The sequence below is a fragment of the Saccopteryx bilineata genome, chromosome 5 (genome assembly GCF_036850765.1).
Source record: "Saccopteryx bilineata isolate mSacBil1 chromosome 5, mSacBil1_pri_phased_curated, whole genome shotgun sequence".
Taxonomy (NCBI): Eukaryota; Metazoa; Chordata; class Mammalia; order Chiroptera; family Emballonuridae; genus Saccopteryx; species Saccopteryx bilineata.
Window position 1 is genome coordinate 226589025 of NC_089494.1, and position 15273 is coordinate 226604297.

The following is a 15273-nucleotide window of genomic DNA, read 5'->3' on the forward strand; positions in this document are numbered from 1 at the left end:
CCCTGAGGCCATTTATCCGGCCCCCGCCGCACTTCCAGAAGGGGCACCTCTTTCATTGGTGGTCAGTGAGAGGAGCATAGTTCCCATTGAAATACTGGTCAGTTTGTTGATTTAAATTTACTTGTTCTTTATTTTAAATATTGTATTTGTTCCTGTTTTGTTTTTTTACTTTAAAATAAGATATGTGCAGTGTGCATAGGGATTTGTTCATAGTTTTTTTTTTATAGTCCAGCCCTCCAACGGTCTGAGAGACAGTGAACTGGCCCTCTGTATAAAAAGTTTGGGGACCCCTGCTGTACAGGTTTATAACTTAGGAACAGTTATTGGCTATACTAGATAGCCTAGGTATGTATTAAGCTAAACCTTCTAGGGTCATGTTAAGTACACTCTATGGTGTTTGCACAATGACTAAATTGCCTACAATATATTTATCAGAACATATCCTCACTGTTAAGCAACTAATAAATGTATATATAAATGTTTAATTTTAGAAGAAATACTATAAAATTAACATGTGAGTATAACTTTACTTTTAGGTGCTCCAGTATTACCTCAAGAATTATGGCCCGAACAAGAACTGCAATTGTGGTATGAGGTAAGGAATTATACTCATACAAATTAATGGAAACTTTACCCTCCTTAGAACTTATCATAGTGAAATAAAATAATATAATTGAGATTTGGGACAACCATGATTTTACTAACATTTTAATATTACAGTATTTAGAATTATAATTTTTATTAAACAAAAAAAGGAAAAGTAAAAAGAAACAAAGAAGTAAATTGTAAAGTAAGATGGCAGAAATAAGTCCTCATAATAGATTAATTACAATAAATGTGAATATGCTAAACTATACCACTTAAAAGATATAGGTTCTCAGATTATATTTTTAAAAAAAGATTTTGCATATGTTGTCCATAAAAGTCACACTTAAAACAGAAAATAAACAAAAGGAGGCTAAGCATAGCCCTGGCTGGGTGACTCAGTGGATAGAGCATCATTCGGCATAGCCAAGATCACAGTTCAATCCCTGGCCAGGGCACACACAAGAAGCAACGAAAGAATGCAAAATTAAATAAAACAATTAAATGGAATGACAAGTTGATGCTTCTCTCTCTCTGTCAACTCCTCCCCTTCCTTCCCCTCTTCTTTCCTCTCTCTTTTTCTCTCTCTCTCTTTCTCTCAAGTCAATGGAAAAATGAAAAAAGAAATGCTTAAAAAAAAGCTAAGCAAAAAGGGTGAAAAATTATGCACCAACAAATATGAATGGCAAGAAAATTAGAATAGCAATCTTAATCTGATAAATTAGAATTCAAATGAACAAGCCAGTAAACAACATACGCTAGTAAAAGAACAATAAAAAATATACAGTCATCATTAATATATATTAACCAAACAACCTCAAAATTTATTTAACAATTGAAGGAACTTCAGGGAACAATATGTAGGTAAATGAACAATTGTAGTTAGAGACTATAATACATCTTTCTCAAAACTGATAGTTAAAACAGATAACACATAGATTTATCAAAGACCTAATCATACAATTAATAAATTTGAGCTATTATATACATTTTTAAAAGCCTGCACTAAATAGTATACACATTCTTTTTGAATATAATTAGAACATTGACAAACACTAGACCATGTGTTTCCATAAATTAGAAAAGGTCCATTTTAAATATTTTCTAATCATAATGAAATAAAACTAGAAATTAATAACAAAAGTATAACTTGAATATTCCATCTATTTGGAAAATAAATATCATTTTGGTAAATAACCCTAGGCTAAAATAGAAACTTGAACTGAATGACATAAAAATGTTGTAAGTCAAAATTTATAGGCAACAACTAAAACAGTAGTTAGAAAATTTTAGGAAGAAACTTTAAAAACAAGCCGAGCAGTCAACTAAAAAACTGTGGGTAATAAGAAACACTAGGAATGATTCAAAGAAACAGGAATAAAGTAGATAATAATAATAAGAGCAGAATAAATATTCAAAGGAAGAGAACAAATTAACAGTATAAACAAAACCAAATATTTGTTCTTTCAGGATGTTAGTAAGCTCTGGCAGTACTGATTTTAAAGGTGAGAGGGAAAATAAAGATAAACAAGATATAGACTGAAAAAGAGTGGATCACCAAAAGAAAAAGGAGATTTAAAAATATTTTTTAATAGTATTATGGATAATTGACAGTGGTTGCACAATTCTGTAAAGAGCACACACACATAAAAAAACTCATTGAATTGTACATTTTAAATGGATGAATTGTATAGTATATGAATTATATCTTAATAAAGTTGTCACCAAGAAAAAAGCACTATGAACAGATATATGGTAGTAATTTTGAAAAGTTAGATGAAATGGATAAATTCATAGAAAACTAACTGATGCCAAAAGGTTCATTAGTAACACAAGAAGAACTGAGGAAACAATTTCTCTTTTCCTTTGTTTTTCTCCAAAACCTCCAGCCTCCAGTACTGTTACACAGTAAATGTTTCTAATGCTTCTCCATAAAGTATAAATTTGCTCTAGAATTTTGCTATGTAGCCCTTATCCGATTAAGGAAATTCTTATTTATTTATTTATCCAAAGTGAGAAGCCGGGGGTAGCAGACAGACAGACTCCGGCATGCGCTCAACCGGGATCCACCCAGCATGCCCACCAGGGCCCGATGCTCTGCCCATCTGGGGCATTGCTCTGCTGCAACTGGAGCCATTCTAGTGCCTGAGGCGGTGGCCATGGAGCCATTCTCAGCGCTTGGGCCAACTTTGCTTTCATGGAGCCTTGGCTGCAGGAGGGGAAGAGAGAGATAGAGAGAAAAGAGAGGGGAAAGGGTGGAGAAGCAGATGGGCGCCTCTCCTGTGTGCCCTGACCAGGAATCGAACCTGGGACTTTCACATGCCGGGCCGATGCTATACTGCTGAACCAACTGGCCAGGGCCAAGGAAATTCTTTTTTGAAGTATCTTGCTAAGAGTTTTATTAATCATAAATCAGCTTTGAATTTCATCAGATAGTTTATCTGCATCAATATCAAGGTAAGCAATATGTCTTTTCTCCTTTAGAATCATGATGAATTACATTAAGAAATTTCTTGGTCTTATAGTATTAGAGCTAAGGTAAGCATTGAGAAGATTTTTTAATATAATACCAATATATAAGAATCAATTAACATTTCTTTTCAACATGAAAATAAAGTTAAAAATATTAGATTATTCACCATGGGAACAAAAACTGTTAAGTATTTAGGAATTAACCCAATCAAGAGTACATAATACCTTTATCCATAATACTATTAAAAAAAATTTTTAATAAAGAAAATTGAAGATGATGTGAAAGACATTCTTTGCTCTTTGATGGAACAATTAATGTTATAAAAATATGTTAACTCCAAATTAATCAATGTAAATTTCATTAAAAAATCAATGTAATTCCAATTATAATTTCATTTAATTTTTTTCAGAAACTTCATAAATCTAACCTACAGTTGATCTGGAAAAGTATAGATTTACAAAATAGCTAAGGAGATTTTAAATATAAAGAGTGAAGAATGAGAACTTGCCCTACCAGATATCAAGAAGTACTATAAAATTGTAATAATAAGAAGGTAATGGCACCAGATCAGGTAAATAAACCAATGGAGCAGGGACTAGAGCTTGGAGAATTTGGCAGACACTCATATCCCTTTGTCATTCACCATTCCGTTGCTGATTCTAATCGCATGCCCCTGTGACTCTGTCTGCCTGGCCTGTGCTCAGAGAAGACCAGAAATGCCTGGGAGTTAATTCACCCCACTGAGAGCAGTCCTCAACTGGTGACCCAAGGAAGTTGGTGGCTAAGTATCTCAGCTCAGTTGGGATAACTCCGAGTTCTACATTGGCTCCCAGAGTTTCCCAGACATATTGACCCCAGTTACCCACAGTGGTAATTTACTTGATAACATTCCTTTTATTATCCAATAAGGGATAATATTCCCTTTATTATTATTCTCTGAGAAGTGTACAACTGAAATCTATATAATTTTGTTAAGCAATGTCACTCTGATAAGTTAAATAAAAACTTTTTAAAAAGAACTTAATATCTACAGAAGAATCATCCACATGAAATACCATGTTTAGTAAAAATAAGAAAAATGATCATTCTCTTCCGTTTTACTTCTCTACTCTTCTGTTAGTGCTTCTTGGGTCATCTTCCCCATAATCTTCTTATATTCGCATCCTTATCTCAAGTCCTGTTTCTGGGGGAACCCAACCTAGGACAGAAAATCATTTACACACAAACTTAACTTACAGTAAAAGTAGTACTAAAATTCAGTGGGGGCCCTGGGCAGTTGGCTCAGTGGTAGAGCGTCAACCTGGTGTGTGGAAGCCCCACGTTCGATTCCCAGTCAGGGCACACAAGAGAGGTGACCATCTGTTTCTTACCCCCTCCTTTCCCCTTCTCTTTCTCTCTTCCCCTCCTGCAGCCCTGGCTGGATTGGTTCCAATGCATTGGCCCCAGGCACTTAGGATGGCTCCACGGAGCCTCAGCTTCAGGTGCTAAAAATAGCTTAGTTGCAAGCATAGTCCCAGATGGGCAGAGGATCGGCCCCAGACGGGTGTTCCCAGATGGATCCTGGTCAGAGTACATGCAGGAGTCTGTCTCTCTATCCTCCCTCCTCTCACTTAAAAGAAATAAATAAAATAAAATAAAATTCAGTGGGGAAAAGAGCAGATTGTTTGGTCAATGAGAGTTGAGAATCTATCTTGCTATATGGAGGAAAGTAAAAATTAACACCCTAAACAAAGGATTAAATATATAAATATGAAGTATAAAATTATTAGATTAATAGAAACTATCTTCTATTAGGAAAATATCTTTGTGAGCTTAGAGTAGGGAAAGACTTCTAGTCTTTTTTTCTTTTTTTTTAAAGGGACAGAGAAAGTTAGAGAGAGGGAAAGAGAGGGACAGACAGACAGGAACGAGAGAGATGAGAAGCATCAATCATCAGTTTTTCATTTTGACACGTTAGTTGTTCATTGATTGCCTTCTCAAATATGCCTTGACCGTGGGCCTTCAGCAGACCTAGTAACCCCTTGCTCAAGCCAGCGACCTTGGGTCCAAGCTGGTGAACTTTTGTTCAAACCAGATGAGCCCGTGCTCAAGCTGGCAGCCTCAGGGTCTCGAACCTGGCTCCTCTGCATCCCAGTCTGACGCTGTATCCACTGTGCCACTGCCTAGTCAGGCGGGAAAGACTTCTTAAATGAAACTTCTGATATAAATCATAGGGCCAAAAAATGATAAATTAAATTACATTAACGGCCCTGGCTGGTTGGCTCAGTGGTAGAGTGTCAGCCTGGCATGTGGAAGTCCCTGGTTTGATTCCCAGCCTGGTCACACAGGAGAAGCGCCCATCTGCTTCTTCTCCACCTTTCCCCCTCTCTTTTTTCTCTCTCTCTTCCCCTCCCACAGCCAAGGCTCCATGGGAGCAAAGTTGGCCCGGGCACTGGGGATGGCTCTATGGCCTCTGCCTCAGGCGCTAGAATGGCTCTGGTTGCAACAGAGTGACGCCCCAGATGGGCAGAGCATCGCCCCCTGGTGGGCATGCTGGGTGGATCCCGGTTGGGCAGATGCCGGAGTCTGTCTGCCGCCCCCCTACTTCTCACTTTGAAAAAATACAAAAAAATATAAATAAAAGTAAATTACATTAATAGTAGTTTTTTTTTCAAACAAAAGATTCTATAGAAAAAGGTAAGAGCCTTTTAAAGGATATATTAACATGTCTAAAACTGATAAAGGATTAATTTTTAGAATAACCTAAGAAATGCTATCAAGTCAATTAAAAATGGGATTCCAAAGTAAAATTAATCAAAGGATAGAACAATTTAAGATGAAACCTTAAAAAATAAATAAATAAGGACAAAACCTTAAAGGCCAATAAGCATCTAAAGTGATACTCAAGTTTATTAGTAAAAATGAAATGAAAATGAAGAAAATAGCGAAGTGTCACTTTTCACTCATTAGTTGGGTAAAAAACTGAAACTTAGATGATGACAAGTGTTACAAGAATATGGGGTGTACAAAGCATCACTCATTGGAGATGTGAGTGTTGAGTCAGGAGCCATCCCGAAAGCAACCTAGATAGCCCCAGGGTCTAACATTTCCTCTCCTGAGTGCATAGCCCAAAGAGATTCTCCTATTCATCCATTAAATGGAGGAAAGATGCAAGGCGGCAATGGAAGGATTGGAGGGCCCCGCGCTGTCCATCATGTGGTGAGTGCACATTGTATTCCACAGCAGTTAGAAACAGCACACTAGAAGTACCCAGTAACATGGATACATCTCTAAGTATAGTGTTAATGGAAAAAAAAAATAAGAAAATACCACATATGTGTAACAAACAACAGTAAGATTGTATAGAACCTAATGGAGCAAATGGAAAATCCACATCAACTGCGTTGAAAAAGTTGCTTATTGGAGGTTAGAATAGGAGTAGGAAATGGAAATACACAAAGAAGAAATAAATGAAGAGAGTCCAATGATGATAGTGAACTGTGAACTGAGGAGAATACCCTTTGTACCTAGCCACCCCCAACAATGTATACGAGGGAAAAGACAAAATAGATATCGAATGCCAAGTACTAAATAGTCTTTAATAACATAGAAATTCACGAAGTGCCTGACCTGTGGTGGCGCAGTGGGATAAAGCGTCGACCTGGAACACTGAGGTCGCCGGTTTGAAACCTTGGCCTTGCCTGGTCAAGGCACATATGGGAGTTGATGCTTCCTGCTCCTCCCCCTTCTCTCTCTCTCTGTCTCTCTCTCACTCTTCTCTCTCTAAAAAAATCAATAAATAAAATATTTAAAAAAAGAAAAAAAAAAAAAAGAAATTCACGAAGTCTATTATAAGGATTGTTACTTTGGTATAGCAAAGCACACACTAGAAAAATATAAACAAGATGCAGGCTAATTTAGACAACAGCTAATGAATAATACAGAAATATTTATTTTAGCTTGAAATCACTTATATTTCTGTGGGAAATTTTTGAAATAATATTTGAGATGATAATGCTGGGGAAAACTCAGAGATGTAAAAGCCCTAAAAATTCTTTTAGAGAAAAAGATATTTCAAGAAGTTAAGATGCTAAGAATACCAGAAATATATTTTCAACCCATATACAGTAAAGTAATGGACAGGAAAGATGAACAAGCAGCATCTATCTGTGAAAAACAAAAATGCCCCTTACATCTTAATATGTTGTCAAACAGATTCATCAGTGGACTCTACAGAGTTCTGAAAAGCAATTAGTGGCACTTAAAACCATTAGGGCCAGAATCTGAGTAAAATTAAAAATGCTTGTCCAAATGGAAAGTGGGTGAGCAATGTTGCTGTGCCTTTTAGAAGAAACGAGAACAAAGACTGAAAAGCTTTGCAATTTTCTCCAAATTTAATTAATTGGTGTTTTTTCTAACTCTGATATTTTTATTTGAGCAATGTTGATGCACCGATTAGTTAATCTTGTGGTTCAAGAGTTCTCTGCTCTTGGACACGAGCCACCTCACAGAGGTGAGCAGCCTGGTCCGTGGGTGGACAGCTTCCGCCCTCAGCTTGTAACGTCTTCAGATATCTAAGCGCCACAAAGATTTCAGGAGGAACCGCTTTCTCCTACCTTGCTAAATCAAAACATCATTTGGAGGTGATATATTTATTACACATTTGGTCCCAATTCAAAGCTTAAAAGACTATCTTTTTGGCTTTCCCCTCTCAACTGACTTCTCTTATATTTTTCTTCACAAGTTCAATTAAATGTAGTTAAATAATATTTATTGAACACTTATTCTTTTTTTTGTTTCAAAATTTAATTTGAACTTATTTTACAATTTTAATCAAATACAGAAATCATTTGTTTCCCATGATTTAATGTTACAAAGTACTTGTCTTCTCATCTAGGAATTGTGTACATAATTGTTTTATCTAGAGCTTAGTCATTGGCTCCATTCTTATTTTTATTTCTATATCTATTCATCGAGGAACAAAGAAAATGAAAGATATAATGTGATATCAGAACTACAAGGAAAACAAAATGCATATTTACAGGTGAAAGTATCTTATAGAACGGCTAGAACTGGGTAAAAATTCTGCCTCTGAACCTCCTAGAACCCAGTAAGAAAGAAAGCATGTTTGTTTGCAAGAGAATATTGTAAGTAAAAAAAAAGAAAGAAAGAAAGAAAAAAGATACTAACTGTATAACCCTGGGCAAATTAAGTAATTACTCTGTGCTTCAGTTTCCTCATAAATTAACTGGGAATGGTGGAGATAACTTTTTGTGTGTGTGTATTTTTATGAAGTGAGAAACGGGGGACAGACTCCCGCATGCGCCCAATCGGGATCCACCGGGCATGCTCACCAGGGGCGATGCTCAGCCCATCTGGGGTGTTGCTCCACTGCAACGGGAGTCATTCTAGCACCTGAGGCAGGGCCATGGAGCGGTCCTCAGCGCCCCGGACAAATTTTGCTCCAATGGAGCCTTGGCTGTGGGAGGGGGAGAGAGAGAGAGAAAGTAGAGGGGGAAGAATGAAGAAGCAGATGGACGCTTCTCCTGTGTGCCCTGGCCAGGAATCAAACCTGGGACTTCCACACACCTGGCTAACGCTCTACCGCTGAGCCAACTGGCCAGGGTTAGAGGTAACTTCTTTATATAGATATGTTATGAGGCTCAAGTCAAATGTACCAGTATCAGTAAAACATTTAGAACAGCGGCTGGCACAAAGTAAGCACTATTCAATTGTTATTAAAATAAAAAATAAATGCTAAGGATATATCTCAAGGAATGTCAAGTTTCAGCAAGTACAGTACTTGGTTTTAAAGGACAGCTCTCAGTGGGAGCTTCATCTTATCAAGAGGACAGTGAGAGAGGCAAGGTAAAAATGTGCACTTAAAACTTCTCTATTGCAAACACGTTTATGGGATTCACGGAATGTTTTCTTGACTCATCCCTCAATAAGCACTGAGGACAGAACATTGAACCCAGGGAAAACAATCTTGTCACCAGCCAAGATAATATGCTCCAAACATGCAGTGTTCTGATGATGATGAGGCTTCAGTTCTAGCTTCAAAAGAAATGGATGGGCTCATTTCCTTCAACCAACCCTTCACAAATATCACTTCTCTTATCTGGGGATTTTATAAGTTGTGCAGTGGGAGCAAGGAGTGATATAGTCTCTGCAAGGGCTTCACATGGAGATACTGCATCCTGTGGGTAGAGCCTGGGACTCGGTGTAGCATCTGCTGGTCCATAGCAGACACACCTGCTTTTATATTACCAGCTGTGCCGCTGGCTGGCGGAGACCTTGGGCAAGCTACTTCATTGAACACTTATTCTGGCAGCTAAGATATGGCAGAACCCCTGCCCTCGAGAGGTTTAGCAGTGTGTGTGTGTGTGTGTGTGTGTGTGTGTGTGTGTGTGTGTGTGTGTGTGATTGTAGTCTTGATTCTGGGTTTGCATGGCATGGAGAGGGAGCAAGCAGGTTGGCACAAGGGACAAGTGACAAGTGGAATGAAACAATTCCCAAATGTCTGCGATAGATGGAGAAAACGACCAGTTCTTTGAACATAAACAGGAGAGCGGCATAAGCTTATGCCTTTTGATATTAAACACCTTTGTTATTCTCTATATTAAAGAATCCTATATTTTAGTATATGGTCAACTGGGAAGCAATAAGAAAATGGAGAAATTATGACTGAAGAGTATGATAATCCCCCATCAGTTTGGTGAGAGCATGGACATGAAATGAAACTGCTCAGCAAAGAATTCTGAGACTAGAAAAGAGTCTCTGAGATGTGCCCTAAATGGGACTTGACCTAATGATCCCAGACAGACAAGAATCAGTACCATTTTTTTCTAGTTCCATTTTAAAAGGCCACCAAAGAAATAAACGCCATAAACAACTTCAGACATCCAGCTTAGTGCTTCTCAACACAGTTTTTAAAATGATTAATATAAATCTTTTATATTGCAGTTTAAAATCTTTCAAGTTTTCTCTTTAGGATAAAAGTTGAGAACAGCTAGTTGCAACTGTAATTTAATAAACGTTGTAAAACGGATCCCTTTTCTAATGCTGGCTCCTTGGTAGCAAACTAGTAGATTGCCTTTGTTGTGTAAGAGTTTTTACTGTATTTTATTTGTCATGCCAATTTAACACTTAGGCCATTATTATTTAATTTAGATGGTGTGATTAGATTTATGTGCAATAAAGGAGCACATGATAACGGGGTGCTCCTTAATTCCGAGTCCATTTTTTAGTCACCGCTCACATTTCGGAGGCTGAAGAACACAGGAAGCCCCTTCCCCCCAATGTTTGAATCATCTTTATGCTTCTCTGGTGATCCCTTATGAACTGTTCTGGGAACATATACCCACTGGGTATGGGGGTGAATTTGGGGGAAATCCCAATTCCAGGGCTAGTTTAGAAAAAAAAAAAATTATTTATTTATTTATTTTCATTTTTCCAAAGCTGGAAACGGGGAGGCAGACAGACTCCCGCATGTGCCCGACCGGGATCCACCCAGCATGCCCACCAGGGGGTGATATTCTGCCCCTCTGGGGCATCACTCAGTTGCATCCAGAGCCATTCTAGCACCTGAGGCAGAGGCCAAGGAGCCATCCCCAGCGCCCGGGCCATCTTTGCTCCAATGGAGCCTCGGCTGTGGGAGGGGAAAAGAGAGATAGAGAGGAAGGAAAGGGGGAGGGGTGGAGAATCAGATGGGCGCTTCTCCTGTGTGCCCTGGCCGGGAATCGAACCCGGGACTTCCGCACGCCAGGCCGACGCTCTACCGCTGAGCCAACCGGCCAGGGCCTTAATTTAGAAAATTTAAGAGGCTCCTCTGTCCCAAATCCAAGAGTCCTAAACTGTTACAAAACTTGGATTACTGTTACATAGGTAACTTGACTTTGTCAAATCTGCTTTCCATTTTCTGCTATTTTCTGTCTACTTCCAAAATGAAACCGGCATTTTTGTTTCCTACAGATAGATGCTGCTTGTTCATCATTCCTGTCCATTGGTCCTCAGCGTCAGGTAATTCCTGTTAGAGGTATTTTGTAATGATGTAGACATTTGTGTAGTGCTGAATACTTCCTTTTCCCTTTATTTTTTCCTATACTATCCCTTGTCATTACTTTATGGTCTTATTAAAACATGTCAACATATTGGAAATTATTACGTCATCTGCAGGAAATATTCAGAGCTATGAGTTTATCTTGTAAAATGCTAGAACTTTAAGTAAATTAGATTTGCAGATAATATACACATGTTTTGGAAATTAAAATGCTAATTTCAAAATCAAATTCTGTGTTAGGTTAAAAATAATATGTCTGCTGCTGTATTTGGGGGCTAATATCCTTTCCCTACATTGAGTATGAAAGCCATAGAGGGAGAGAAACTTATAGAATCTGACTTACAGAGATTAAGTATCATTGTAACTGAAAAGTCAATTTGTGAATGTGGCCTTAGAACCGTTGAGTGTGTTTGCTAAAACTATCCCTAAAATTAAACTGGGTTAGATGTGACTTGGGGCCTCCTGCCAGAATCAGGTTTTCTGTCACAGGGCGGAGACCTGACAAGAAGAGCTGACCAGAGAGCTGGCTTTCTAAGAGGAAAGGGCTGAGTGGAGCATGCCCAATTTCCTCCTGTCAGTCATCTCTCTGATAACTCCCTCCTCTTCCCATAGGAAAGAGTTAAGAGGGGTGGGGAGAGCCTGACCTGTGGTGGCGCAGTGGATAAAGCGTTAACCTGGAAACGCTGAGGTTGCCGGTTCAAAACCCTGGGCTTGCCTGGTCAAGGCACATATGGGAGTTGATGCTTTCTGCTCCTCCCCCCCTTCTCTCTCTCTCTCTTTCTCTCTCTCTCTCTCTCTCTCTCTCTCTCTCCCCCCCCTCCCCTCTCTATAATGAATAAAAATAAATAAAAATCTTTAAAAAAAAAAAAAAAAAGAGGGGTGGGGAGAGAAGAGTGTTAGTCTAGCTCCTGTACGTGGAAACATGAGAAGTGGGGTATACGTGTGTCCTCCTTACACCAGCTTTACTGGACGCTACTGCTTCTGCCTGCAGCTCTATCTCTGAGTTAGGGAGAGTAGAGTTAGTCTTAGTGTCTTGAAATTTTTTTTTAATCAGTATCACTAGCCTTCTGGATGGGGAAGAGGGCTCAGCAGAGGTCTAGCTTGCCCTTGTCAGAGCAATCAGCTGTGTGCCTTGGGCATACCCCTTACATATTCTGGCCAAGGTTCCATGGTCTTCGCAGTCCTTCCAGAATGTCATCCTGGCCGGTGTGGAGACAGACAGCATTGCATAATGCTGTATTTCTTCTGCCTCAAGCCATTCCTCGGTCTGCCCAGGATCACTTGCAGGAAGTTAGAGGCATTAGATCAGGCGTCCCCAAACTACGACCGGACCCGCGGACCACCTGCGGCTCCCTGGGGCCATTTATCCGGCCCCGCCGCACTTCTGGAAGGGGCACCTCTTTCATTGGTGGTCAGTGAGAGGAGCACTGTATGTGGCGGCCCTCCAACGGTCTGAGGGACAGTGAACTGGCCCCCTGTGTAAAAAGTTTGGGGACCCTTGTAGATGGTAAAGCAAGACCAGAATTGTAACAGGTAACCTGTTTATGAAAAATTCAGAGTACTTTAGGAGTGTTGATGGATATACAACATATGATGGATGCAGCATACAAGCTTTTGCATTGTATTTAAAATTTAGGCACCCCCTCCAAATCACTTGTATTTATGTAGTACTAAACGGACAAATTTTAAAGCACTTATCTGAAGACCATCAAGATAAACTAAGCTTTTATTGGATTTGGATACTGTGTACATTTTGAGAAGAGGTTGGTAAATTTATTATGAATCTTTTACATTACCTGATACCATTTTAAAAAATCATTAATTGATTATTTTCTTTTTAATGTGATTATCTGAATAGTGCTTCAAGACATTTTTACCAAATAGAAAATAAAAGATCTTTAAGGTCCAAAAATTAAACAATGAAATATTAAAAATTAAGTATAAAATAAATCCTTAAAAAAATAGTTGTAGCTCATTAAATAATCTCTGTATGTAAAGAGTTGCGGGAGAAAATGTCATTTGTTTTGAAACTTTTTCTGTCCAAGTTCAACCTTGTTGCCAAGCCTCATCCAGCTTAGAATATGTTTTCTAAGGAGACAATCATAGTCTGAACTTAGTCATCTTCAAATTAAGAGATAATTCTTTGACAAATGACATCACTAGATAGTTTTGTTGTTTCATTTTGCAGCATTGCTAGATGGGTTATAAAAGGAAATTTCAGGGATTTATTTCCAGATTATTATGGGGTGACCTGTGTCCCTATCTCTGAAGAGAAAAAGTGAGAAAGGATGTATCAGTGTCCACACTCTATCTCTCTCATCCAACTCCCAATTACAGGTGTAACAGTCAATGCCAGTGCGACACAGGAATACCTAAGGGCCAGAAGACCTTGTTCCCAGGCCACACTCTACCAACTACTGGCCATGTGTGGTTTTGGGCAAGTGACAGTCTCTTAGAATCTTGCTTCTTTTATACATGAGAATAACAGTTCATGTCCTGTATACCCCAGAACTGTGTTTTAAGGACAGAATGTGAAAGTGTTTAGTAATTTATTGAAGTACTACATAGTATGAGCCACTTAATATTATTAGTAAATGTCTCCAATGATTTGCATGGCAGTCAAACAAATGGAAGGGAACAAAGCTGACCTCTGATACTAGGAAGAATGCCCAGAGAAGCTGTTTTGTAACTCCAACTATATCCTTCACTAAAACCAACCATATTAAGCAGCACTGTTGTTTAAAACCTGAGGATATTGGTGGCCCCAAACCTTTCTGACATCTAAGTTATGAGCAACTATAGCTGCAAATCAAGCTTTACAGGTCACACATTTTTTAATGCTGCCATTGTTAACTAATTGCTCTGTACCTGGCAGTATACTAAGCACTTTACTTACATTTAATCCTTCCAAGAACCCTCTGCAGTGATGTTGTAATCCTTGATTTATGGCTGAAGAAGCTGAAGTTGAGAGAGGTTAGGTAACCAGCCCCAGATAACACAGCTCATAAAGAGTAGAAATGGAATTGGAGAGTTGCAGGCTACTCAAATCAGTAGCCCATGTTGTTAACCACTAATTATATTACCCTCATGGTTCTAGATCCTTATTTTTTCCGATGTGCATTTGTTAAGTAATCAATTGTTCATGATACTACTGTGCTAAATTCTGTGCAAAATAGGTTTCGCCCCTGCTTGTCCATTTGTGCTACTCCTCACCACACCCAGCTGGCTGCTAACCACAAGGAGCCCTGCCCTACTTCTGCGCGCAGACGCTTTGAAAAACCTGATCCTGGGGTGTGCAGTCAGCAGCCTAGGAGGGTGGTAACTCAGATCAGGTGCCCCATTCATGGCTTTTCCCTCTCCAGCTTCCATTGTTTGTGAGCAATTGAGGATTTTCAAATTATCCAATAATGAGTAACATTCAGCGAGGCTCACAGCTTTGGCATGCAGATTCAGACTTTGCTACCAACTGAGAAGAATCATCCCTCTTTTTGCACTGCCCTAATTACTGTCAGGCATAGAATTCCGTGAAATCTTAGCAAGTACTGAGAACTATGTATCTGGACCACAATGGACTCCTTCATCAGTGCATATATACAGTACATAACTTTTTTTTCCCACACATTTTCTTGAAAGTTTTATTTTTAGAAGCCAAATTTTTTTTGTCATGAGTGAAATCAGGGGATTCCAATAGTGGGTCACAAGAGAAGGATTCTATTCTGGGTAGTTGGAATATCCTTGTGTTCCAAATATTCTACAGTTATATCTTCTATGGAAATATTGTTGAAACAGAAGCATAGCCTGTGTATCTTCTCATTTCCATTAGGCATCCAAAGCATTGGAAGAGCTTTGCTTCACAATTATGGGGACTCGACCGAAGCCTCAGGTACGACTGAAGTAGTGTGTTATTTGTAGGCAAAAAAGTGCCCAGTGGTATCTTAGAATTCCTCCTAGAAGAAAACATACCCAATTTAGGAAGTAAGCCAAGAGGAGCTTGAAGAGGATAAGCTGATTTCGGAGAAGAAACAAATACTTCGGTTACTCTGATGTCTGGGAATTTAAGGTCATATCAGTGGAGTTTACAGTCATTAATTAAAAAGTTAAATGTCCCCCTCAAGGATGTGTTCTTTCTCTGATGAGAGAAAAGTGGAGTCATTCGGCTTCTTTTCTCTTGCTA

The 15273-nt window shown here is 38.8% G+C and overlaps 1 protein-coding gene across 3 annotated transcripts in view; it reads left to right on the forward strand.

Moving 5' to 3' along the window:
• The window catches only part of NMU (neuromedin U), a 174762-nt gene that overhangs the window by 142089 nt on the left and 17400 nt on the right, over positions 1–15273 (forward strand). For all 3 annotated transcript variants that reach the window (XM_066279338.1, XM_066279339.1, XM_066279337.1), the window contains 3 exons: positions 537–595; positions 11012–11059; positions 14923–14982. In XM_066279338.1, the coding sequence (XP_066135435.1) occupies positions 537–595; positions 11012–11059; positions 14923–14982 (167 nt within the window). The remainder of the gene's footprint in view (positions 1–536; positions 596–11011; positions 11060–14922; positions 14983–15273) is intronic.